General features: G+C 50.3%; 1 protein-coding gene across 4 annotated transcripts in view; it reads right to left on the bottom strand.

The window, feature by feature from the left end:
* Positions 1-26,714, bottom strand: part of SUPT20H (SPT20 homolog, SAGA complex component) — a 447,817-nt gene that overhangs the window by 324,581 nt on the left and 96,522 nt on the right. For 2 of the 4 annotated variants that reach the window (XM_086935080.1, XM_086935082.1), the window contains exons 7-9: positions 20,530-20,659; positions 12,080-12,183; positions 11,779-11,895 (exon numbers count right to left, since the gene is read on the bottom strand). In XM_086935080.1, coding sequence (XP_086791206.1) covers positions 11,779-11,895; positions 12,080-12,183; positions 20,530-20,659 — 351 coding nt within the window. The remainder of the gene's footprint in view (positions 1-11,778; positions 11,896-12,079; positions 12,184-20,529; positions 20,660-26,714) is intronic. The other 2 variants (XM_086935081.1, XM_086935083.1) reach the window with 1 other exon arrangement.

Below are 26,714 nucleotides of genomic sequence, written 5' to 3'. Positions count from 1 at the left end.
AAGGGGGGCACTGACCCCGGAGAATACAGCAATGTCCCTCGGGTCCGTTTGTAGTCTAACTCTATCCAACTCTTCACCTAAACACTGCATCGGGTACAGCCCGGATCTCCCAGCTCTCTTCCAACCTAAGCCTCGATAGAGGCCTCATTACAGCCACCCTTCCTCGTCCAGTGCGGTTCCCTGGGTATAGGTCTTAAACTACGAATATCAAACTACGCAGAGCTCACCGTCTGCACCCCCACCCCCGGTTTCGAAAGCGGGTTGGGTGTAGCCGTTACACACTCAATAACCGAGGCCGGTCTCCCAGGCGGCTCTCTCTGGCTCGGAGTCATAGGGGAAATGTGTATAGAAAAGAGGCGACTAAAGTGTGGGTGGTCACATGGGTGGTGAGGAGTTGGGTGAAGTCAGGACGAGGAGCGATGCACCACGGAGTACCAAAGAGGCCCGTGTGGATGGTCAGCAGGGGCCTCGAAGCCTCAGGCTATCCGCTCTTTCCTTTGTTTGGCGCTTTCTTCAAGCGCATTCACTGGGCGGAAGCAGGAGACGCTTGAAAGCCTATATTTCTCCACGCCAGGTTGGCTATTTGTCGTCTAGGGCACGCACTTTCAGCACAATAAACTAACGGTGCAGCGAAACCCAGTTGTGGCAGGATTGTCACAGTATAAAATGTAATCTTGCTGTCAGAATGTGTGCACGCCGCACGAGCAGCGTGTGCTCCGCATTTCAATGGCAGGTTAACTGGAGAGCGCGTCTGGGCACCCATGCCACTTGTACACTTGTAATATGCTAAACATGTCATTAACAATTTAGTTAAACTGAGGGTCCAGTTTGGACCGGGCGTAAAGAGAGGTTGTTGTGCTCGGGGCATTATCCCCGGGTTGCCAAATGAGCATCAATTCACCTTTGTGTGGGGCTCTGTGTGTGTGGGGCACTCTGTGTGTGTGGGGCACTCTGTGTGTGTGTGTGGGGCTCTGTGTGTGTGGGGGGGGGGCTCTGTGTGTGTGGGGGGGGGGCTCTGTGTGTGTGGGGGGGCTCTGTGTGTGTGGGGGGTCTCTCTCTCGCTCTCTCTCTCTCTGTGGGGCTCTCTCTCTGTGCGTGTGGGGCTCTCTGTGCGTGTGGGGCTCTCTGTGCGTGTGGGGCTCTCTGTGCGTGTGGGGCTCTCTGTGCGGCTCTCTGTGCGTGTGGGGCTCTCTGTGCGTGTGGGGCTCTCTGTGCGTGTGGGGCTCTCTGTGCGTGTGGGGCTCTCTGTGCGTGTGGGGCTCTCTGTGCGTGTGGGGCTCTCTGTGCGTGTGGGGCTCTCTGTGCGTGTGGGGCTCTCTGTGCGTGGGGCTCTCTCTGTGCGTGGGGCTCTCTGTGTGTGGGGGGCTCTCTGTGTGTGGGGGGCTCTCTGTGTGTGGGGGGCTCTCTGTGTGTGGGGGGCTCTCTGTGTGTGGGGGGCTCTCTGTGTGTGGGGGGCTCTGTGTGTGGGGGGCTCTCTGTGTGTGTGGGGCTCTCTGTGTGTGTGGGGCTCTCTGTGTGTGTGGGGCTCTCTGTGTGTGTGGGGCTCTCTGTGTGTGTGGGGCTCTCTGTGTGTGTGGGGCTCTCTGTGTGTGTGGGGCTCTCTGTGTGTGTGGGGCTCTCTGTGTGTGGGGCTCTCTGTGTGTGTGGGGCTCTCTGTGTGTGTGGGGCTCTCTGTGTGTGTGGGGCGCTCTGTGTGTGTGGGGCTCTGTGTGTGTGGGGCTCTGTGTGTGTGGGGCTCTGTGTGTGGGGGGGGCTCTGTGTGTGTGGGGGGCTCTGTGTGTGGGGGGGGCTCTGTGTGTGTGTGGGGCTCTGTGTGTGTGTGGGGCTCTGTGTGTGTGTGTGTGGGGCTCTGTGTGTGTGTGTGTGGGGCTCTGTGTGTGTGTGTGTGGGGCTCGGTGTGTGTGTGTGTGTGTGTGTGGGGCTCTGTGTGTGTGTGGGGCTCTGTGTGTGTGTGTGTGGGGCTCTGTGTGTGTGGGGCTCTGTGTGTGTGTGTGTGGGGCTCTGTGTGTGTGTGGGGCTCTGTGTGTGTGTGGGGTTCTGTGTGTGTGGGGGGCTCTGTGTGTGTGGGGCTCTGTGTGTGTGTGTGGGGCTGTGTGTGTGTGGGGCTGTGTGTGTGTGGGGCTCTCTGTGTGTGTGGGGCTCTCTGTGTGTGTGGGGCTCTCTGTGTGTGTGGGGCTCTCTGTGTGTGTTGGGCTCTCTGTGTGTTTGGGGCTCTGTGTGTTTGGGGCTCTGTGTGTGGGGGGGGCTCTCTGTGTGTGTGGGGCTCTCTGTGTGTGGGGCTCTCTGTGTGTGGGGCTCTCTGTGTGTGTGGGGCTCTCTGTGTGTGTGGGGCTCTCTGTGTGTGTGGGGCTCTCTGTGTGTGTGGGGCTCTCTGTGTGTGTTGGGCTCTCTGTGTGTGTGGGGCTCTGTGTGTGTGGGGCTCTGTGTGTGGGGGGGCTCTGTGTGTGTGGGGGGCTCTGTGTGTGTGGGGGGCTCTGTGTGTGGGGGGGCTCTGTGTGTGTGTGGGGCTCTGTGTGTGTGTGGGGCTCTGTGTGTGTGTGTGTGGGGCTCGGTGTGTGTGTGTGTGTGTGGGGCTCTGTGTGTGTGTGGGGCTCTGTGTGTGTGTGTGTGGGGTTCTGTGTGTGTGGGGCTCTGTGTGTGTGTGTGTGTGGGGCTCTGTGTGTGTGTGGGGCTCTGTGTGTGTGTGGGGTTCTGTGTGTGTGGGGGGCTCTGTGTGTGTGGGGCTCTGTGTGTGTGTGTGGGGCTGTGTGTGTGTGGGGCTCTGTGTGTTTGGGGCTCTGTGTGTTTGGGGCTCTGTGTGTTTGGGGCTCTGTGTGTTTGGGGCTCTGTGTGTGGGGGGGGCTCTGTGTGTGGGGGGGCTCTGTGTGTGGGGGGGGCTCTGTGTGTGTGGGGCTCTCTGTGTGTGTGGGGCTCTCTGTGTGTGTGGGGCTCTCTGTGTGTGGGGCTCTCTGTGTGTGGGGCTCTCTGTGTGTGGGGCTCTCTGTGTGTGTGGGGCTCTCTGTGTGTGTGGGGCTCTCTGTGTGTGTGGGGCTCTCTGTGTGTGTGGGGCTCTCTGTGTGTGTGGGGCTCTCTGTGTGTGTGGGGCTCTCTGTGTGTGTGGGGCTCTCTGTGTGTGTGGGGCTCTCTGTGTGTGTGGGGCTCTGTGTGTGTGGGGCTCTGTGTGTGGGGGGGGCTCTGTGTGTGTGTGGGGCTCTGTGTGTGTGTGTGTGGGGCTCGGTGTGTGTGTGTGTGTGTGTGGGGCTCTGTGTGTGTGTGGGGCTCTGTGTGTGTGTGGGGCTCTGTGTGTGTGTGGGGCTCTGTGTGTGTGGGGCTCTGTGTGTTTGGGGCTCTGTGTGTTTGGGGCTCTGTGTGTTTGGGGCTCTCTGTGTGTGGGGCTCTCTGTGTGTGTGGGGCTCTCTGTGTGTGTGGGGCTCTCTGTGTGTGTGGGGCTCTCTGTGTGTGTGGGGCTCTCTGTGTGTGTGGGGCTCTCTGTGTGTGTGGGGCTCTGTGTGTGTGGGGCTCTGTGTGTGGGGGGGCTCTCTGTGTGTGGGGGGCTCTGTGTGTGTGGGGGGCTCTGTGTGTGGGGGGGCTCTGTGTGTGTGTGGGGCTCTGTGTGTGTGTGGGGCTCTGTGTGTGTGTGTGTGTGTGTGGGGCTCGGTGTGTGTGTGTGTGTGTGTGTGGGGCTCTGTGTGTGTGTGGGGCTCTGTGTGTGTGTGTGTGTGGGGCTCTGTGTGTGTGTGGGGCTCTGTGTGTGTGGGGCTCTGTGTGTTTGGGGCTCTGTGTGTTTGGGGCTCTGTGTGTTTGGGGCTCTGTGTGTGGGGGGGGCTCTGTGTGTGGGGGGGGCTCTGTGTGTGGGGGGGGCTCTGTGTGTGGGGGGGGCTCTGTGTGTGGGGGGGGCTCTGTGTGTGGGGGGGGCTCTGTGTGTGGGGGGGCTCTGTGTGTGGGGGGGGCTCTGTGTGTGGGGGGGGCTCTGTGTGTGGGGGGGGCTCTGTGTGTGGGGGGGCTCTGTGTGTGGGGGGGGCTCTCTGTGTGTGTGTGGCTCTGTGTGGCTCTGTGTGTGTGTGGCTATGTGTGTGTGGCTCTGTGTGTGGGGCTCTGTGTGTGTGTGGGGCTGTGTGTGTGTGTGGGGCTCTGTGTGTGTGTGGGGCTCTGTGTGTGTGTGGGGCTCTGTGTGTGTGTGGGGCTCTGTGTGTGTGTGGGGCTCTGTGTGTGTGTGGGGCTCGGTGTGTGTGGGGCTCTGTGTGTGTGGGGCTCTGTGTGTGTGTGTGTGTGGGGCTCTGTGTGTGTGTGTGTGGGGCTCTGTGTGTGTGTGTGTGGGGCTCTGTGTGTGTGTGGGGCTGTGTGTGTGTGTGTGGGGGGCTGTGTGTGTGTGTGTGTGGGGCTGTGTGTGTGTGTGGGGCTGTGTGTGTGTGTGGGGCTGTGTGTGTGTGTGTGTGTGTGTGGGGCTGTGTGTGTGTGTGTGTGTGGGGCTGTGTGTGTGTGTGTGTGTGTGTGGGGCTATGTGCGTGTGTGTGGCTCTGTGTGTGTGTGGGGCTCTGTGTGTGTGTGGGGCTGTGTGTGTGTGTGGGGCTCTGTGTGTGTGTGGGGCTCTGTGTGTGTGTGGGGCTCTGTGTGGGTGTGGGGCTCTGTGTGTGTGTGGGGCTCTGTGTGTGTGGGGCTCTGTGTGTGTGGGGGGGGCTCTGTGTGTGTGTGTAGGGCTGTGTGTGTGTGTGGGGCTGTGTGTGTGTGTGGGGCTCTGTGTGTGTGTGGGGCTCTGTGTGTGTGTGGGGCTCTGTGTGTGTGTGGGGCTCTGTGTGTGTGTGGGGCTCTGTGTGTGTTTGGGGCTGTGTGTGTGTGGGGGGCTCTGTGTGTGTGGGGGGCTCTGTGTGTGTGGGGGGCTCTGTGTGTGGGGGGGCTCTGTGTGTGTGGGGGGGCTCTGTGTGTGTGGGGGGGCTCTGTGTGTGTGGGGGGCTCTGTGTGTGTGGGGGGCTCTGTGTGTGTGGGGGGCTCTGTGTGTGTGTGGGGCTCTGTGTGTGTGTGGGGCTCTGTGTGTGTGGGGGGCTCTGTGTGTGTGGGGGGCTCTGTGTGTGTGGGGGGCTCTGTGTGTGTGGGGGGCTCTGTGTGTGTGTGGGGCTCTGTGTGTGTGGGGCTGTGTGTGTGTGGGGCTGTGTGTGTGTGGGGCTCTGTGTGTGAGGGGGGGGCTCTGTGTGTGGGGGGGGCTCTGTGTGTGTGTGGGGCTCTGTGTGTGTGTGGGGCTCTGTGTGTGTGTGGGGCTGTGTGTGTGTGGGGCTGTGTGTGTGTGGGGCTGTGTGTGTGGCTCTGTGTGTGTGTGTGTGGCTCTGTGTGTGTGGGGCTCTGTGTGTGTGTGTGTGGGGCTCTGTGTGTGTGTGTGTGGGGCTCTGTGTGTGTGTGTGTGGGGCTCTGTGTGTGTGTGTGTGGGGCTCTGTGTGTGTGTGTGTGGGGCTCGGTGTGTGTGTGTGTGTGTGTGGGGCTCTGTGTGTGTGTGGGGCTCTGTGTGTGTGTGTGGGGCTCTGTGTGTGTGTGTGGGGCTCTGTGTGTGTGTGGGGCTCTGTGTGTGTGTGTGTGGGGCTCTGTGTGTGTGTGGGGCTCTGTGTGTGTGTGGGGTTCTGTGTGTGTGGGGGGCTCTGTGTGTGTGGGGCTCTGTGTGTGTGTGTGGGGCTGTGTGTGTGTGGGGCTGTGTGTGTGTGGGGCTCTCTGTGTGTGTGGGGCTCTCTGTGTGTGTTGGGCTCTCTGTGTGTTTGGGGCTCTGTGTGTTTGGGGCTCTGTGTGTGGGGGGGGCTCTCTGTGTGTGTGGGGCTCTCTGTGTGTGGGGCTCTCTGTGTGTGGGGCTCTCTGTGTGTGTGGGGCTCTCTGTGTGTGTGGGGCTCTCTGTGTGTGTGGGGCTCTCTGTGTGTGTGGGGCTCTCTGTGTGTGTGGGGCTCTCTGTGTGTGTTGGGCTCTCTGTGTGTGTGGGGCTCTGTGTGTGTGGGGCTCTGTGTGTGGGGGGGCTCTGTGTGTGTGGGGGGCTCTGTGTGTGTGGGGGGCTCTGTGTGTGGGGGGGCTCTGTGTGTGTGTGGGGCTCTGTGTGTGTGTGTGTGGGGCTCGGTGTGTGTGTGTGTGTGTGTGGGGCTCTGTGTGTGTGTGGGGCTCTGTGTGTGTGTGGGGCTCTGTGTGTGTGTGGGGTTCTGTGTGTGTGTGGGGTTCTGTGTGTGTGGGGGGCTCTGTGTGTGTGGGGGGCTCTGTGTGTGTGGGGGGCTCTGTGTGTGTGTGGGGCTCTGTGTGTGTGGGGCTCTGTGTGTTTGGGGCTCTGTGTGTTTGGGGCTCTGTGTGTTTGGGGCTCTGTGTGTTTGGGGCTCTGTGTGTGGGGGGGGCTCTGTGTGTGGGGGGGGCTCTGTGTGTGGGGGGGGCTCTGTGTGTGGGGGGGGCTCTGTGTGTGGGGGGGGCTCTGTGTGTGGGGGGGGCTCTGTGTGTGTGGGGCTCTCTGTGTGTGTGGGGCTCTCTGTGTGTGTGGGGCTCTCTGTGTGTGTGGGGCTCTCTGTGTGTGGGGCTCTCTGTGTGTGTGGGGCTCTCTGTGTGTGTGGGGCTCTCTGTGTGTGTGGGGCTCTCTGTGTGTGTGGGGCTCTCTGTGTGTGTGGGGCTCTCTGTGTGTGTGGGGCTCTCTGTGTGTGTGGGGCTCTCTGTGTGTGTGGGGCTCTCTGTGTGTGTGGGGCTCTCTGTGTGTGTGGGGCTCTGTGTGTGTGGGGCTCTGTGTGTGGGGGGGGGCTCTGTGTGTGTGGGGGGCTCTGTGTGTGGGGGGGCTCTGTGTGTGTGTGGGGCTCTGTGTGTGTGTGTGTGGGGCTCTGTGTGTGTGTGTGGGGGGCTCTGTGTGTGTGTGTGTGGGGCTCTGTGTGTGTGTGTGTGTGTGTGGGGCTCTGTGTGTGTGGGGCTCTGTGTGTGTGTGTGTGGGGCTCTGTGTGTGTGTGGGGCTCTGTGTGTGTGGGGCTCTGTGTGTGTGGGGCTCTGTGTGTTTGGGGCTCTCTGTGTGTGGGGCTCTCTGTGTGTGGGGCTCTCTGTGTGTGTGGGGCTCTCTGTGTGTGTGGGGCTCTCTGTGTGTGTGGGGCTCTCTGTGTGTGTGGGGCTCTCTGTGTGTGTGGGGCTCTCTGTGTGTGTGGGGCTCTCTGTGTGTGTGGGGCTCTCTGTGTGTGTGGGGCTCTCTGTGTGTGTGGGGCTCTCTGTGTGTGTGGGGCTCTGTGTGTGTGGGGCTCTGTGTGTGGGGGCTCTGTGTGTGTGGGGGGGCTCTGTGTGTGGGGGGGCTCTGTGTGTGTGGGGGGCTCTGTGTGTGTGTGGGGCTCTGTGTGTGTGTGTGTGGGGCTCGGTGTGTGTGTGTGTGTGTGTGGCTCTGTGTGTGTGTGGGGCTCTGTGTGTGTGGGGCTCTGTGTGTTTGGGGCTCTGTGTGTTTGGGGCTCTGTGTGTTTGGGGCTCTGTGTGTTTGGGGCTCTGTGTGTGGGGGGGCTCTGTGTGTGGGGGGGGGGGCTCTGTGTGTGGGGGGGGGGGCTCTGTGTGTGGGGGGGGCTCTGTGTGTGGGGGGGCTCTGTGTGTGGGGGGGGGGCTCTGTGTGTGGGGGGGGGCTCTGTGTGTGGGGGGGGCTCTGTGTGTGGGGGGGGCTCTGTGTGTGGGGGGGGCTCTGTGTGTGGGGGGGGGCTCTGTGTGTGGGGGGGGCTCTGTGTGTGGGGGGGGCTCTGTGTGTGGGGGGGCTCTGTGTGTGTGTGTGGCTCTGTGTGGCTCTGTGTGTGTGGCTATGTGTGTGTGGCTCTGTGTGTGGGGCTCTGTGTGTGTGTGGGGCTGTGTGTGTGTGTGGGGCTCTGTGTGTGTGTGGGGCTCTGTGTGTGTGTGTGGGGCTCTGTGTGTGTGTGGGGCTCTGTGTGTGTGTGGGGCTCTGTGTGTGTGGGGCTCTGTGTGTGTGTGGGGCTCTGTGTGTGTGTGTGTGTGGGGCTCTGTGTGTGTGTGTGTGTGGGGCTCTGTGTGTGTGGGGCTGTGTGTGTGTGGGGCTCTCTGTGTGTGTGGGGCTGTGTGTGTGTGGGGCTCTGTGTGTGTGGGGGGTTCTGTGTGTGTGGGGGGCTCTGTGTGTGTGTGGGGCTCTGTGTGTGTGTGGGGCTGTGTGTGGGGCTCTGTGTGTGTGTGGGGCTGTGTGTGTGTGTGTGTGGGGCTGTGTGTGTGTGTGTGTGGGGCTGTGTGTGTGTGTGGGGCTGTGTGTGTGTGTGGGGCTGTGTGTGTGTGTGTGTGTGGGGCTGTGTGTGTGTGTGTGTGTGGGGCTGTGTGTGTGTGTGTGTGTGGGGCTATGTGTGTGTGTGTGGCTCTGTGTGTGTGTGGGGCTCTGTGTGTGTGTGGGGCTCTGTGTGTGTGTGGGGCTCTGTGTGTGTGTGGGGCTCTGTGTGTGTGTGGGGCTCTGTGTGTGTGTGGGGCTCTGTGTGTGTGGGGCTCTGTGTGTGTGTGTGGGGGGCTCTGTGTGTGTGTGTGGGGCTGTGTGTGTGTGTGGGGCTCTGTGTGTGTGTGGGGCTCTGTGTGTGTGTGGGGCTCTGTGTGTGTGTGGGGCTCTGTGTGTGTGTGGGGCTCTGTGTGTGTTTGGGGCTGTGTGTGTGTGGGGGGCTCTGTGTGTGTGGGGGGCTCTGTGTGTGTGGGGGGCTCTGTGTGTGTGGGGGGCTCTGTGTGTGTGGGGGGGCTCTGTGTGTGTGGGGGGCTCTGTGTGTGTGGGGGGGCTCTGTGTGTGTGGGGGGCTCTGTGTGTGTGTGGGGCTCTGTGTGTGTGTGTGGGGCTCTGTGTGTGTGGGGGGCTCTGTGTGTGTGGGGGGCTCTGTGTGTGTGGGGGGCTCTGTGTGTGTGGGGGGCTCTGTGTGTGTGGGGGGCTCTGTGTGTGTGGGGGGCTCTGTGTGTGTGTGGGGCTCTGTGTGTGTGGGGCTGTGTGTGTGTGGGGCTGTGTGTGTGTGGGGCTGTGTGTGTGTGGGGCTCTGTGTGTGAGGGGGGGGCTCTGTGTGTGGGGGGGGGCTCTGTGTGTGTGTGGGGCTCTGTGTGTGTGGGGCTCTGTGTGTGTGTGGGGCTCTGTGTGTGTGTGGGGCTCTGTGTGTGTGTGGGGCTGTGTGTGTGTGGGGCTGTGTGTGTGTGGGGCTGTGTGTGTGGCTCTGTGTGTGTGTGTGTGGCTCTGTGTGTGTGGGGCTCTGTGTGTGTGTGTGGGGCTCTGTGTGTGTGTGTGGGGCTGTGTGTGTGTGTGGGGCTGTGTGTGTGTGTGGGGCTCTGTGTGTGTGTGGGGCTCTGTGTGTGTGTGTGGGGCTCTGTGTGTGTGTGGGGCTCTGTGTGTGTGTGGGGCTCTGTGTGTGTGTGGGGCTCTGTGTGTGTGTGGGGCTCTGTGTGTGTGTGGGGCTCTGTGTGTGTGTGGGGCTCTGTGTGTGTGTGGGGCTCTGTGTGTGTGTGGGGCTCTGTGTGTGTGTGTGGGGCTCTGTGTGTGGGTGTGTGTAGGGCTCTGTGTGTGTGTGGGGCTATGTGTGTGTGTGTGTGGCTCTGTGTGTGTGTGGCTCTGTGTGTGTGTGTGGCTCTGTGTGTGTGTGTGGCTCTGTGTGTGTGTGGCTCTGTGTGTGTGGCTGTGTGTGTGGGGGGGGGGGCTCTGTGTGTGTGTGTATATGTGTATGGCTCGTTGTGTGAGTTGTCGGGGGCTCTGTGTGTGTGTGTGTGGGGGGCTCTCTGTGTGTGTGTGGGGCTCTCTGTGTGTGTGGGGCTCTCTGTGTGTGTGGGGCTCTGTGTGTGTGTGTGTGTGGGGGGGCTCTGTGTGTGTGTGGGGGGCTCTGTGTGTGTGTTTGGGGGGGGCTGTGTGTGTGTGTGTATATGTGTATGGCTCGTTGTGTGAGTTGTCGGGGGCTCTCTGTGTGTGTGGGGCTCTGTGTGTGTGTGTGTGTGGGGGCCTCTCTGTGTGTGTGTGGGGCTCTGTGTGTGTGTTGCTCTGTGTCCGTGAATACTCTCTACTACTCTCTAATGCTCTCCTATTGCCATTGTAAATGACAATACCATTTATTTATGTTAAAAAAAATGAAAAACAAAATCTCATGAGCAATGCCAATAGCTCTACCTTTAATAATGCTGTGACCATTGCATTGTAAATGCTTGTTAATACATTTCCAGGTACAAATGTGATTTAGTGCCTCTGAAGTTTGTATTCTGGGGATGGACCACTTTGAAGTGCCCCCTCCTGTGTTGTGCCCTTCCTCCAGAGAGCAGTCCATCAAAGCAAGGCAATCTGCAATCTTGACAGCCCCAAAGGCAGGCCATGGCAGTGACCAGAGGTTCACACCTGGATGTTAGCCTCCATGAAATATGAATCAAATGATCACCAAACAGCCCAAGACCTACTCTTTAGGTTTCATTTATCAACCCCATCTTCTTCCTGAGACATGCCCAGGCCCCTATGACCAGTGGTCTCTTGCAAAGACACAGAGCCCCTTTGAAGTGTACTGACAATCCAGGCTCTTCCTTCTCCAGTGAGTGTCCCATCCAGCTTTCCGGAATGCAGCAATCCACAAATCTGTCTGGGGGAATTCTCTACTTTCACATGTTCCTCCAGCCAGTCCTGGGGTTCAATCCGGGCCCAAAGACCCCATGCACTGTACCACTCACAGGAACTTGTGCATCCTTAGCGCTGCACACAAACGCACGTGCTGCTTTCCATGTACTGCTGCCCCAGGCACACAAGCATAGAAGCCTACCATGGTGCAGATGTGTGCAGGCTTCCAAGCACTGCTGCCAAGGGCACACATATATAACAGCTCACAGTGTAACACACACTTTACCAGCCCTTCATCCTTCCTAAGATAGGCCAAGGGCGAGCTGACCACAGAGCAACAAAATTTCAATTGAGTACAGAATGGTAGTCTGCCACCACTATGCTCATGCTACTTAGCTCTAGGGAAGGGCAGAAGCCCTACAACACTATGAGGGTAGAGCATTGGGCACACCTTTCGGTTTGAACTAGAACACAGTCCTTGAGACAGGCCTAGCTCATGGAGCAAATGCATGATCAGTCTTTGCCCCTGAACACAAATTGCTGCCAAGGATCCAGATATCACTGCAGTTGAGCACACAGGACAGGGATACACGTCTATTACCATGAGGTGAACTTCTTTGTCCCAATAGACAGGTCTGGGGTATTGTCTGCAAGTCTGCATGGCAACAAGGTGCAAGCATCCGAGCCCAACACCACATGGCAATCTATGCAAAAGTATGAATTCTGCAGCTCATATGCCTCGAACATATAATTCACTGTTACAAACCCAGGGCTATCTTCCAAAAGAAGGCGCAACAATAGTCTGCCGGAGCCAATTTTTGGAAGATTTATGAATCTATCAGAAATAATTGGGGTAGCTTAAAAAATAGGACAAATAGTGTACTGAAAGGTTGTTTATTGATGCAGAGACTCTAAGGGCAAGACTAGAGATTGAACACTTAGATGTCTTTGGACCACATGTATTAACCTTTTTTGCATTCGCAATTGGTCGAATTGCTAAATTTGGCCGTTTGCAAATGCCTTCATAACCGCAGCCAAGAGCAATTTTAAAAATATGTAATATTGGAATTTGGCTAAGAGGTAAGGAGGAAGGAGTTAAGGGGCTGTTGAGGGGGGTAATGGACTGAGGTTGACGGGTCCCTCATTTCTTCTATACATATATTTCCTTTACACTTATGGTTATTTTTTCATTGCTGTGATATAAAAACATTTAAAAACTAATAAACTACACTCCCACGCCTCTATATTTATTGTTCAATACTTTAAGGTCATTTGTTGCTTTACAGCACATTTTACCTGCATTGTTGGGCGCAAAAGAATATGTCGGCTTTGGTATGTCGGAGATTTTAGGTTACCAGACTGCCTGTAATCACGGATCTCTGCTATGACGCAACCACAATGAAAAATATTGACCTGTTTGAGAATTGAAAAAAAAAATGTAAAACAGCACAAAGTTGTCTCAGCATCAAAATAAGTATTCCATTTCACTGGGGCAGTGTTACAATTTACATTTGAACACAATATATATTCTGTTGCCATTTCAATTCCGTCCCCAGAAATCAAAATATAATGAAAGCGTGCTTTCAAAATAAATCACCTGAGATTTTTCGAGGAGGTCCACCAAAATAGGAGGCAGCTCTTCCGCATCCAAGTAGTCCAAAAGTTCTCCTTCCTCATAGGGTAGGCGTATAGTTTCAGAATCTGAAATGATTTTATGTAATGTGTTTGACAGCTGCTAAGCAATGAAGGGGGATTTGCTTCTTATATTTCAATAATTCTGAATATAATTGCAATGAATAAGCAAATGAAAGAAACTATACATAATATGTGTGTGTACCCTGTGAATATAATAAGGGCATTAGTGGAGTTAAACTCTGAGCCAAAACTACCCTATTCTAGCAAAGGACTGCAGTCTTTCAAAAGCAACCCTAATGTTTAAAATGATTCACAGAAATTTCTTAACAATGCATATTTGTTTTAGAGACAACATAGCTGTTGTGTGTGATTTTTACAAATGAACCTTATATGACATATAAAAAGACTGGGACCAGTTCTAAAATGCATGTGAAGTTGATTCAACAGTAACCCAAGCCATTAGGAAAAATTACTGCATTGTTTTTTAAAAGAACTCTGTTCTTATAAAGGGGCATTATTATAGTGCAACTTCACAAGTTTAGATCTTAAAGAAGGCATTCAATTGATAAGCGGCTAAGTAAGTAAAGTGGTCAAGAAATGTTTAAGCCTACGACGGAGTGATGGCAAAATATTGCATTTAAATGTAGGAACAAAAATAGGAATACCACATCCAGACTATTAGAATGAACACTAGGGCTACACCCATGTCAAATGTAAATGAATAACGATCCTAAAAGATCTTTAACAGTGAAAAAGCGAACTAAAAATCCTTCTCACTAGATGATATATTTTTATAAGCTCTAAACAACCTCTGAGTGAACGTTTTGAACCTGCATGGGGACTCTAGAATAACCTACCACATTAATCAGCAGTGGAAAATTGAGCACAGAAGAAATCAAAATACTGAAGTTTGCAAAAGGCATCTATTGTATAAAAAAAGCCCCACAAAAATAAACAATAAATGAAACGGCATTGTAGACAAGATAGCATGCCCTAGCTCCAGCAAAAAGGAAAAGGCGCCCAATTGTTAAGTTCAATATTCGTTTATGGAGACAAACCGTCTGAAGAGTGGGGTGCAGTACCTCCGCAAACTATTGTGAAAGCAAATCGCATACCAAATTGGCCTTGCCCAGTATAGGGCGACAAGAATCACAGTTTTGCTCATCCCACACCTTCTGCCAGACCATTCAACGCAGAGGAATCAGAGGGGACATGCAGCTGACCCAGAGATTTGCTGAATTGGTAGGTATGTCCTAAGCAACCATTTGGGAGGAAGTGCAGGGCACAGAACAGAGGGCATTGGCTGTTAAGGTCTGTGTCAAAGAGATCCGAGGAAAGGCATTACAGCAGCAGGAAGGAAATGTTCTGCACTTAGGAATGAAATCCATATCTGTGATCCTTCAGTAACAGGCAACTCGAGGTATCCACAAGATGGGCAGCTCATCAGAAAATACCCTGTGGCAAAGTCCACTGCGTGAAATGCAAGACCTTCCAACACACGTTTGCAAGAACCCACATCGTCCTTTCTGCTGTTGGAAAGGATGTAGTAGCCTTGAATGAAAGGATCTGAATACCACGTCTCAAGGTGTAGGGATAAAATGCCTTGAGAACAAGGTGAGCAGCCAGAAAATCTCACCTACAGAAGTCTAAGACAGGACAAACGATCTCTCCATGAGCAGAGTGGCTCCCATAAAGCTGCAGCATCTGTCTTCTTAAGCATTACTGAAAGGCCATCATTCACCATCTGGCATGAGACATCATTAGGATGGTACAGGCCAACAATCTCAACAGGCAAAGGACCTGTACAACTGGGATTGGAATCAGATTCAGGAGCATCAACATTATATTGCTAATATCTAAAACCCTTTCACTTGGAAGAAATACTCTCATACATGTCATGTCAAGCAAAGTGCCAAGGTAAATCTGCCTAGGAGCATCGACCAGGCGTGACTGCTAAAGGTCGATTGAGAGGCCCAGAACAGGAGGAGAGTTACGGCTCAATGTTGATGGAAGTAGGCCTCATGAAGATCCAAGGCCACCCTCTAACTCTGTGGGTAAAAGGCCAAAGTGGCAGGAGTTACAGACCACATTTTAAAATTGTCCTGTCAAAGAAAAAAAGAGGCTCAGGTCCAACTTCTTCTTGAGAATCAAGAATTGTGAATTCTTCCAGGTCTACCCGCTGTAAAGGGCCTTAGCCTCAATTGTTGGTTTTACTGTACTGTATGTTCAATTCTTACAGACGGCTGTACTGGACTGTATTGTTATGACGTATGTGCTGCCATCATGTAGGCACTCTTGCTATATTGTACGCTTAATGAATAAAAAACAAGTTAAAAAAATAAGTTTGCCAACATGGTGTGCCAAAAGGCCTTGACCTGGAAGAGCTAAGCAGATGAAGTTAAGAGCTTTGTATTTTTTTTTCTTTTAACCAAGATTGACTCCCAAGACGACTAGGGAAAAACTGGAGGAGTCCCGTAAGCATCCATTTGGCACTAGTACAGTTGGGAAAAATGTGCTAGTTTGGAGGAGTGTCCACCGCTCAGGTTAGTTCCACCTCTGAGGTGGCTACCTGATGTGGACGCGACTTTTTGAATTCCACCATCTTTGTTTTGGCAGAATTAGGATCTATTTGTCAGGGTTATGCTCACTTGCCACTGTAAGTGGTCATACAGAGGGTGTAGACACCCTAAAGGTAATTAAACCATTTTCCACAGCCTATCACTCCCCGTAACACCCCTAAATGGAGTATTTAGATGGCAACCCTGACACCAGGAATTTAGATTCTATGGATCAAGAAGATGAAGACACCAAGAGCTGCAAATAAGAGTGAGAACCGAAGACTGTTGTGGACTTTTGCCACCAAACCCTGCCTGCTGCACTAAGCCTCAACAATCGTGATCCAGCGACTCGTCCCGCAGCTGAACTCCAGCCAAGAACCCAGGTGGGCTGCCAGCACTTCACCCCACACATCTCCCTCAGAGTAAAGGAGCTCCTCCCCTGCAATCGCGACCCAGCGACTCGTTATGCAGCTGAACTCCAGCCAAGAAGCAAGGAGGGCTGCCAGCACTTCGCAAATTGCCCCACAAATCTCCCTTAGAGTAGAGTAGCTACTCCCCCAAGTCAAGTCAAGTCAAAGAATTTATATAGCGCACTACATACCCAGAGGGTCTCAAGGCGCTTAGGGAGGGGAGGAGGATTACTTGTCAAATATCCACGTTTTAAGTTGCTTTCTGAATGCTAGGTGGTTCTGGGTAAGGCGAAGGTAAGTGGGGAGTGAGTTCCATGTTTTAGCTGCCAGGTATGAGAAGGATCTGCCTCCCATGGTGGTCTTGTTGATGCGAGGTACAGTGGCGAGGGCTTGGCTGGAAGAGCGTAGTTGACGGGAGGGGGTGTAGAAGGACAGTCGTGAGTTGAGGCATTCTGGTCCGATGTCGTAGAGTGATTTGTGTGCGTGGGTTAGCAGTCGGAAAGTGATCCTCTTATTGACGGGTAGCCAGTGGAGGTTTTTCAGGTGATCAGAGATGTGTTCGTTACGTGGGATGTCTAATATGATCCTGGCTGAGGCGTTTTGGATTCGTTGGAGTTTTTTCTGGAGTTTAGCGGTAGTACCTGCGTAGAGGGTGTTTCCGTAGTCTAGTCGGCTCGTGACCAGAGCATGGGTGACTGTTTTTCTGGTTTCGGTGGGGATTCAGCGAAATGTTTTTTTGAGCATGCGAAGAATGTTGAAGCAGGATGAGGAGACGGCGCTGACTTGTCTGTTCATTGAAAGTGAAGAATCCAGGATAACGCCTAGGTTCCGTGCGTGGTCTGTCGGGGTGGGTGCTTTTCCAAGGGCTTCCGGCCACCAAGAGTCGTCCCATGCAGAGGGGGATGTACCTAGGATGAGGACCTCTGTTTTATCTGAGTTCAGTTTCAGACGGCTGTGTTTCATCCATTCGGCAACTTCTTTCATTCCTTTGTGTAGGTTATTTTTGGCGGTGCTGGGGTCATTGGTGAGAGAAAGGATCAGTTGAGTGTCATCCGCGTAAGAGATGATGTTGAGGTTGTGTTGGCGGGCGATGGCCGCAAGGGGGCTCATGTATACGTTGAAGAGGGTGGGACTGAGTGAGGATCCTTGTGGTACGCCACAGATGACTTCAGTGGCCTCGGACTTGAATGGTGGAAGGCGGACTCTCTGGGTTCTTCCGGTGAGGAACGAGGTGATCCATTCGAGTGCTTTTCCTTGTATTCCGATGTTTCTGAGGCGTTGTAAAAGGGTGCTGTGGCAGACTGTGTCGAAGGCTGCAGAGAGGTCGAGGAGGATGAGGGCGACTGTGTCTCCATTGTCCAGTAGAGTTCGAATGTCGTCTGTTGCTGCGATGAGGGCGGTCTCAGTGCTGTGTTTTGCTCGGAAGCCAGACTGTGAGGAGTCGAGGGATTTGTTGGCTTCGAGGAAGGCGGCTAGCTGGTTGTTAACAGCTTTCTCGATGACTTTGGCCGGGAAAGGAAGGAGCGAGATGGGGCGGTAATTTTTGAGTTCGGTGGGGTCCGCCGTGGGTTTTTTCAGAAGGGCGGTGAGTTCAGCGTGTTTCCAGCTTTCCGGGAAGGTGGCGGAGTTGAAGGAGAAGTTGATGACGTCTCGGAGGTGCGGTGCTATGACGGATTCTGCTTTGTTGAAGATGTGGTGAGGACATGGGTCTGTGGGGGATCCTGAGTGGATGGAGTTCATCAGGCGGATGGTGTCCTCAGTGGAGATTGGGTTCCAGTCGTTAAGGGTGTTCAAGGGGGGAGAATGTTCAGCATATGGTTGGGTGGGTTGGTCTCCGGGTTGGTTGTCGAAGCTGTTGTGGATGTCTGCAATTTTGTTGTGGAAGAATAAAGCCAGGGAGTCGCAGAGGGCTTGAGAGGGGGTGATGTCGTTTGAGTTGGCCGAGGGATTGGTAAATTCCTTGACGATGTTGAAGAGTTCCTTGCTGTTGTGGGCGTTGTTGTCTAGTCGATCCTTGAATGCTGTTTTCTTGGCCTTTCGGATTAATTGGTGGTGTGTGCGGGTGGCGTTTTTGAAGGCCTCCTTGGTGCTAGTGGTTGGGTCTTTTTTCCAGGCCTTTTCAAGGGAGCGGCAGAGTTTCTTGGACTTCTTAAGATCATCGTTGAACCATGAGGCCTTCTTGCTGCCAGGTTTGCTTTGACGTTTTTTCAGTGGTGCTAGGATGTCGGCGGTGTTGGATAACCATAGGGAGAAGTTGGTGGCGGCTTGGTCTGGGTTCGAAGAGTGGGCTGGGGTGTTTAGAAGGAGCGATGAGGAGATCTGGTCGATGGTGATTTTGTTCCAGTTTCTTTGCAGAGTTGGTTGGGGGTGGTTGATGGGTTTCGGCTTGTTGTAGGTAAAGTGAACGCAGCTGTGGTCAGTCCAGAGGAGATCCGTGGTGTGGCTGAAGGAGACATGATTGCTGGAGGTGAAGATAGGGTCGAGTGTGTGACCTGCGATGTGGGTGGGGGAAGTGACCAGTTGTTTAAGTCCGAGGTTGGCGAGGTTGTCCAAGAGGGTGGTGGTGTTGCGGTCGTTGTTCTTTTCCAGGTGAAAGTTGAGGTCTCCCAGAAGGATGTAATCTTTGGAGGGGAGCGCGTGTGGAGTGATGAAGTCCGTGATGTCTTCACTGAATTTTGCGCGGGGTCCTGGTGGTCTGTAGAGGAGGGTGCCTCTGAGTGTGGTCTTGGGGTCGATGTGGATCTGGAAGTGAAGGTGTTCAGAGTTGGCGAGATTGACGTCAGAGCTGGTCGAGATGTGGATTGATTTTTTATGGACGATAGCGATTCCTCCTCCTGTGTGGCCGGTACGGTCCTTGCGTGGGATCTTATATTCTTCAGGGATGGCAATGGTGATGTCTGGTGCGGAGGAAGCGTTCATCCATGTTTCTGTTAGGAAGGCGACGTCTGGAGAGATGGTGTCTAGTAGATTCCATAGGTCAATGGCGTGCCTGTGGACCGATCGGGTGTTGAGGAGGATGCATTGTAAGTGGTTGGTGTCGGGAATCTGAGGTGTGATCGTAGCGGAGTTGGTGACGGTACCGATGAATTTGCAGGAGTAGCATGAGAAAGGTCCATGGGTGTGTCCAGGAGCGGCTTGGACGCAGTCGGGGGAACGGCCGGGGTTGAGGGCTAGGAGGGTGGCGGCATCGTAGGTAATGCGGGAGGGCTGGGCAGCGCGAGGAGCAGGGGGTCTGGCGCTGGGCGCGGTCCAGGCGCGGACGGGCGTAGATGGGCTTACCTTTGGCGCGGGTTGGGCGCGGTCGCTGCGCGTGAATGCTGTGCGCGGGAACTACTGTCATATATGGATGGTGGAGGGGGAGGGGCGAGGGCGGCTCAGCTGGGAGGCGGGGCGGGTTCACTATGACAAAGCAGCCTTCGAAGGACATCGGCACCGAAGAGACCCACATCCAGAGTGACCCAGCCGTCCTGATTTCTGCACCCTTAACTGGCTAGACTAACAACCACAAGGTTCCAATGCATACAGAGCCTAGCCGATCTTTCTACTCTGCACCAGACTGCCCCAGCCGGGGTACCGACAAACCAACTGTGCTATCTTTTTTTTTTTTTTTAAATCCTCATCCGCCTCCGACCGCATTTGACAAAAAGTAGGAAGTCTATACCGTGACTCGATACCCAGAGTCATAGGCGCTTGGATTCGAGGGGCCCCAGAAGAAAAACCATGTCCGCCTACCAGTATATTACAGACCCAAAAAAATGTGCATGCCCCTTTCCTAGGAGAAGGGTGGTCTCACTCTCTTCAATGGAAAATCCATGGGTGACTGTTGGTCAGGTCCATACGGAATGGTAGTTTGATCGCCCAACAAGACCTGACCCAGTCAGAGAGTATCCAACGAGGCATAATCATAGGATCGAAAATAGTATTTTAAACTAAAAAACGTGACAACCATACATCCTGTGTCTCTGAAAGTTAACCAAAAACATAACTAATAACTAATGCGGAGACCAATTCAGCAACCCCTCCCAAATTACTTTACTCTTATTATTCTGTAATCTATCCAGGTCTATTTTGGAAATTTTATAGAGCGAGGATAACCAGTCTGAATAGGTTGGGGGTACAGCCTATACCCATCTCCTTCAGATCTCTCTCCTGGCTAACTGTGCTTCCGTATACACAGGACCCTTGTGACCCAAGCTCCCTCTGGGACTTGTCCCCAAGCTCCCCTCTGCAGCCTGTTTCCACGTGGCCCCCCTTCTTTCTACTGGCATACCAAGCACAGCTACCACCCAACCAGCACCTCTGCAACTGGATGGTGTGTGTGTGTGTGTGTGTCATTTATTGCCTCTGTTTATGTCAACTAATGTATAGTACTACCATCTAATATGCTTAATTGCTCACCCACACTACGAAAGAGAGAGGTATCATTTGTTGATATATTTTGCCTCTGTAAATCGACTGCGGTTTGCCTGGACTCTTTATACAGTGTGCCTCTTTTTCGTCCACTATATAAAGAACCAGCTTCCTACAGTGACCATGTCAAAAAGGGGCACTTTCCTACAGAGTGGGGATTCAGCATCTTCTAATTACATCGTCAACAGACTTTAGGAGAAGACATTTAACTTTTGTCGCTGTTGAAATGGCACCTGGAATATACTAATAAGGTGAGAAATCTACAGAATGAAGTATCAATCAGATACCCATCAAAATGGGCAGCTGTAGTAAAAGAATTTGAGGCAAGAATGACTAAACTAACTACTGACTCAAGGTAGACTTCAAACTGCTTCAAGCCAGAAAAAATTGGTGTGATTAACAAATAATTTTCGTGTGCTTAAGACAGTCATGTCTTATGTCAGAACAAAAACATACAAAGCTGAAGGTCATTCACCAATTCATACAATAGTACTAAACTGAACTTAATATTTTTTTTTAAAACAATAAGAAATCAGGCCACTAGAGCTTTGCATAATAAACAGACACATCATTCAGCATAACTGTATAGCATTGTTCAATGTACAAAACAAATCTGGCAGAAAATCATTGTAGCTATGGCACGAATCATCAGTTATAAGGATACTCAACTTTGAAGATCCATGTCGGGTTCAAGACAGCAGGGGAGGAAGTGAATGTGAATACTAAGGCTAATAAAAATTCATCTGACACGGGAAGCTATATTGAACTGGGCAGCTCTTACAAAGGTCTGTGGGCTGGCTGCTTAGTAAAGCAGAAGACTAATGTGGAGAACTGAAACTTCTTTGAAACTAATTTGATGATAAAGCCCTCAAACTATCACGTGGCTAGCATACATCATTATCATCTTAAAATAAAATCTCAAATTCAACATAGCTATACCTAGAACACTGTTGTTTGTGATATTAGAACCATATGTTATGCACAGTGACATATTCTGTCTCAGAACTGCAGTTTTGACAATTATGATAGGTTACCTGATCCATTTTTTCCTCTTAACATCAGCGAGTAGCCCTCATTTCCTGGATACAGGTTCACCACAAGACAAGAGAGGGTCTCCTGCATAACCAGCTTCTCCAGCAAGTTTACATTTCTCCTCAGCTTCTGCTTTAAATATAAACAGTACTCATGAAAATCAAATTTCCTAGCAAACAGAAGCAAAGCCAACAATCCTTTTTTTAGGAAGTACTCAAACGTAAGAACCTGATCAGAGAAGGTTAGCTGTGCTATCTAATGAATGTGTGTTCAGACAAAAAAGGGCGTTTGAGATAGTGACAAAAAAAGAAATATGCAGCTGTACATTTGTTCAACTTTCCACAGAAAATGAGATAGAGACCAACAACATGCTAGAATTATACAAGTATTTCACTTGCATTGCCAAAAAGGGGATACAAAGCAGTAACCAAGGCCAGTCAATTCAAATGAGGTCGATGCCCACAGAAGAAACCAATCATTTCACCTCTTACCCAATTTACAAAATTGTAGAAAATAATTGCCCCAATTTTCCATAACCTTCAACTGTGTCAGCTGAAAAGAGGAGTCAATAAGCAATTTATTGGGAAAATGACTTCATTAATGTTGTTTGAAAGGGTAAGGTGTTTTGGAAAACTTTTCCTCACAAGGATAAGATACAGTATTAGAAAAGCATGTTTTTATTATACGATCAATGAAGTTTGTTCACAAAGGTCACTTATGTGTTCATGTGCATCTATCACATGTAAATGTTCCAGAATGAGGGTTCTGCATACCTTACAAGTGCAAAAGTGCACCAGGAATATTTTGATCCATTTGCTTTTTCTGGGAATTAAGCCCAGCTTTTATAACTGTAGAATTTAAGTGCTTAACAATGCCAATTTATAGACTTATTTCCTTCCGATGACAAATTGTGCTTTGAAATTCAATTAAAGTATCAAAAGAAAGGAACAGATGTATAGTTATATACATTTATTATATATACATATTTATGTATAATATTTATATATTATATATACAAAAGAATCGACTACCATGTGTTCTATTAATTGTGATGTCTGAAGTAATGAAACCGCTTTAGTTTCATCCATGAAACTTACTTGTGATTATTAATAAACTGGCATTCTCTTCTTTGCGTTCAATTTTAAAGGCAAACCAAACTTGAGAAGGCTGAGATGGCAGAGAAGGGAAATAATCATGGCTTTATCAGACGTGTCCTAATTGAATAAGCATTTTACAGCCTTTTCATTTCATAGAACCCTTTGGCCTGTGCAAAAATAATTCAAATTTGTTTTTGGATACTGTTTTTCAAAAGCTATAGTGAGGCATGTATTTGTCAGTGAGCTTTTAAAATAAAGCAAACTGAAATCCTAAATATGCTCAACAAGTCCACAATGCTAACCAATGTGAGGAATGTTCCAAGCTACAATGAAGACATTTTAAATGAGTTAACAAAAGCATGAATGCTTCATTGAAATTTCACAAATTTGTTATAGTTGAGTGGAAATACACCTAGGGCCCGATGTAGGTGGCCGTTTCAGGCCATTTACCGACCGGTAACGGCCGATTTCGGCCGTTACCGACTGGTAAATGGCCAATCGGTATGTAGGGGCCTAAATCCAAGGCCATATGTAGGTAAATCTACATTTACAGAATCGGTAAAATTACCGATTCGGTAAAATACCGAATCGGTAATTTTACCGATTCTGTAAATTCCATATGTGGGTGGGACTCTTCTGAGTCCCAAAGTGCTTAACGAATCGGTATTTTACCATGAAATCCAACCTCATGGTAAAATACCGATTCCGGTGTGCATGCACATGTGTGCATGCACACCTATGCCATGTGGCAGGCAGACCTGCCCCTAGGGCTTGTATGCCTGCCACATGGCACCCAATCCTGTTTAGGGGGTGCCAGGGGGTGTCAAAGTGACACCCCCTGCACCCTTGTGAAATTCGGTATTTACCGATTCGGTAAATACCGAATCGGTAAAGCCTATTGATTTCTATGGGCTTTGAAGCCCATAGGAATCAATAGGCTTTACCGATTCGGTATTTACCGAATCGGTAAATACCGAATTTTACCGATTCGGTAAAAGGGAACATCTGGATTCCCTACATACCAACCCCTCACATTTACCGAATCTTAATTACCGAATCGGTAAAATTCGGTAATTTTCGGTAATTAAGATTCGGTAAATGTTACTTACCTACATCTGGCCCTTGATGTGGACTTAAATGTATACATTTCATGCAAATTAAAAAACAACGAGTTTTAACAGGTCCTGGAAATCTAGGCTTATTTTGGAATTCCAATAGTACACCCGGAAACCTCAACCATATGGAAGGTGTGTGTTCTGCCATGGAAAGTTTGCCGGTTCACAGTGCAGAGGAACAATTAACTTGCACTGTATATGTGTGGGTGTGAGTCCTTCCTCGTTCTCCGCCTCGAATACTACCAGCACATCTTTTCTGAAGCCCACACATTTAACACTAGGTGGGAATTCCCTAATGTTTGAATAGATGCCTTACTTCCCCACCCTTTCCATTTCCTGAGCTTTTTCAAATGAAAAAGTCTGCTAGGCAGGCATTGTCTATTGTGAAACAAACATCGATACCATGTGGAAAGAGCAACCTTTTGTATGCCAGTAGATAAAGTCTACTAGGTAACGAAATTTGAGAATATGTTCTAAGCTTCTGAAATCTAACCAATTGTGGTACATTATCCCAGACAGTGAATCAAAAGAATGTAAGAGAATGGGATTTAGGACCAAGCCTTTTTTACCAGTGCACTAGTTTTTTCACTTCCTCTAAAATGTATTTCAGCTTGCCTGTTTAGCCAGTTTATAACCCAAATCATCGCTCTGGATTCCAGAAGAAGGCAGCTGAGCTTTCAACCAAAATGTGTGTGAAAGAATTTCTTGAAACCCAAACAAACAAAATCTGCTAGTTTCCATTCCTAGTCGCTTGTCACAGTGAAGCAAATCGACTTGTGCAGACTTAAGATGTTTCACTTTTGAACAATGTGCGAAAAACAAGAAATATCAGCTTAATTCCCCTTCAAGCGCATTAGACTACACAACTAGCTCAAGCAAAAAAAATAAAAATTATAGCCATTAAGTTGTGGGCAAAAGAACTGTCACATGGTTAAAACATTACTGGAAAACAACTTCAAAACAAAAGGTGAACACAACCAAGACAGAGCTTTCGGCGCTTAACTGCCGCACCATCTGCAGTATACAGTGCGTGTGAGCTCTTTACTCGCAAATCGTTCAGGTTACGAAATAAAACACGAGATGAGCATATATGAAAATCAATCCAATATAAGACATAAAAGTCTGCCTTCTGACCCAGCAAATGTGAGATACAGTAGAGCTGTACAATGATGGCCCTTGTAATGTATATTCTGAGATTGCACTATTATATGCACTCATACACCTATACAGACACTCACACACTGCCACTCATCCATGGGAGTTACTCACACACCGAGTCAGCCATGCAAAGAATCAATCACACTTCCATTTCCTCAACTATTTATTTATTTTGAAAGTTTTATATAGCGCGAACAAGATCTTGGCAGATATCAGAGCGCTTTACAGACTAAGGGTACAACATGTGAGTAAGTAATAATTGGGGTGGGTAAGGTACATGCGGGAGCATAGTCAGACCGATACATCAATAATGATACAAGTAAAAATAAGTGGTAGCGTAAACAATCAGGTAAGTCAATAACACGAGTCATACAAAAATGCAAAAAGATCAGTAGAACTGGATGGTACAGCGTCTGTAGAAATCATCCCCAATAATAATTGAAGTGTATTTAGCCTTGAGGATAGCATTTACTTCTTTCTTAAAAAGTATGGTAGAGGAGATGAGCCTGGTTTCAGTGGGGGAGTGAATTCCAGATCCTGGGTGCCATTCCTGAGAAGGAGCGTTTGTAGGTTTTTTCCTTGCGGAATCTTTGGGGCTTTAGCAAAAGATTGTTTGTGCCTCTAGTGTTTCTGGAGCCTCCAGAAATCGTCAGCTTCTGAGCGAGGTATCCGGGTGAGCTCAGGTGGACAGCCTTGTGCGTCATGCAAGCGATTTTCAGATGTATTCTGGCTTCAAAAGGCAGCCAGTTCAGGGATTTCAGGTCAGGGAAAATATGTGAGTGTTTTTTGATCCAGTGATGAGTCTCGCTGCGGCGTTTAGAGAAGCTCTTATGGGTGCCGTAGTAGTTAGGGGGAGACCGCAGAGGGCGATGCTGCCGTAATCTATTCGAGGGATGACTAGTGCTTGTACCGCAGTTTGGAAATCGTTGGCTGGAAGGAAGGGTTTGAGTTTCCTTAAGGTATTGATCTGGTAGTTCGCAGGTGTTGTGTGTGTATAACTATACAGTTATACACACAACACCTTACTTATTCAAACATATACTAACACATACTTACTCTTATACAATCACTGATATAAGTACACAATGATCCATATAGCCACTCGCACATTCACTGGCTCTCATGTATAGTCATTTATATATGCCAACTCTCACATGCACTGTGTTTTACATATGTTCTTGCACATGTAGCACTGAGATATCCATTCACTCACCAGCACACCCATGCACACAGTCAACCGTCCACATAGCTGTTTCCACATGCACTCTTGAACTCATACACCTAGTGAATCAACTGCTCACACATCTATGCACAGAGTCACACACCTCCCAGCCACCCACACACACACACACTCAGTCAGTCTCCCATTCAAATACTTGGGCAACCAATCAATAACCCATATAGCCACTCATATAGCTACTGATCAACACATGCAGCAGCTTATACAACAGACATACTGATGCACACATTCAGTTTAGTCACTAACCCATGCATTTAGTAAGACACCTTTAATCACTCACTCATACAGTCAGTCAGGCACCTACTAAATCCTTCATCCAGACACTTATGCATCCACTCCTTCTTCAATATGTAAAACATATATAACTTTACAGAATCACACAGTCACTGGATGATGTCATCAGTGATGTCATTTGAGATATCAGTGATGTCACTGACCAGGTCATGAATGATGCAATATGTGACATCATCAGCAGTGGATTGCGGGAGCATGAAATATAGTTAGTACAACGAACTATATAGAAGCAAGGAGAAAGAAGGAAGGAGGCAGTAGCCCTTTTTGCCAGAGCACCAGGCAAAGGGGGAGGAGGGGCTGCAATAATGGAGAGACCTAACACTAATCCCCTTAATATGCAACTGAGAAAATATGAAAAGCTCAAAAAACAGGAGAGCGCAAGATGGTGGGAAGCCACCTCTTTACAAGATTACGTAGAAAAAGAGATGGTCCCACGTGGCCTCAGGATTTACATCACACCGTCCCATGAATCACCTAACACGAAAATGCTCGAGGAATGGGCACAGAACTCAGCAGCTAGTAGCAAAAACATGCTATGCATACTGATAAAATATGCATGGGAGGATCGAGAAGAAATATTGAAACAAATTAAAGAGCTAGAAGAAGAATTTAAGAACAGCAGAGATCAGGATATAATAAACAAATTAATGGATGAACTGAAAGGCCGACTCAAAAACCATGAGGATGACATCAAATACCGAAAGCAGCGCAAACTGCACAGAGACTGTGGGGATTATGATAGTGGAAGAATCCTCACATACAGCCCCAAATATGACTATTTATATAAGCAAACTACCCCACAAATACAAGCATCTGACAATATAGAAACCAGAGTTGAAATCGCAACACCGAGCAATACAAGTGGGTCTGATACGGATGGTTCAAGAAAAACTACAAGCACCCAGTCTGAAACTGAAGTAACCAAAAGACCGGCGAGTTTTTTAGACGAATTCAGAGTCCTCAGAACCCGGCGCAAGAAGGAAACAGAAACAACCCAACAACAATCCTTCCAGACAAGAGCAACACGTGGCAGACCAAGGGGAAGAGCAAGAGGACGGGGAGATCACGCCAGAGACGCATCAAGCTCCAGCAGAGACGAAGGAAACAACAAAAAGCCAGTGGGAACCAAAAGAGGATGCTACAGAAAAAGGAGATAATCATGGATGACACAACGGTAAACAAAACTATAATTAACTTATCATCTAGATCACTAACTTTGAAAGAAAAAAGAACCCTATGCTTGGGACTTACATTTTGCCCCACTGAACTTTTTGACTATGCTG

This window comes from Lissotriton vulgaris, chromosome 8 (genome assembly GCF_964263255.1).
Source record: "Lissotriton vulgaris chromosome 8, aLisVul1.2, whole genome shotgun sequence".
Classification (NCBI taxonomy): domain Eukaryota; kingdom Metazoa; phylum Chordata; class Amphibia; order Caudata; family Salamandridae; genus Lissotriton; species Lissotriton vulgaris.
The sequence above is the reverse complement of the archived record's forward strand: the minus strand, read 5'-3'. Positions and strand labels throughout refer to the sequence as shown.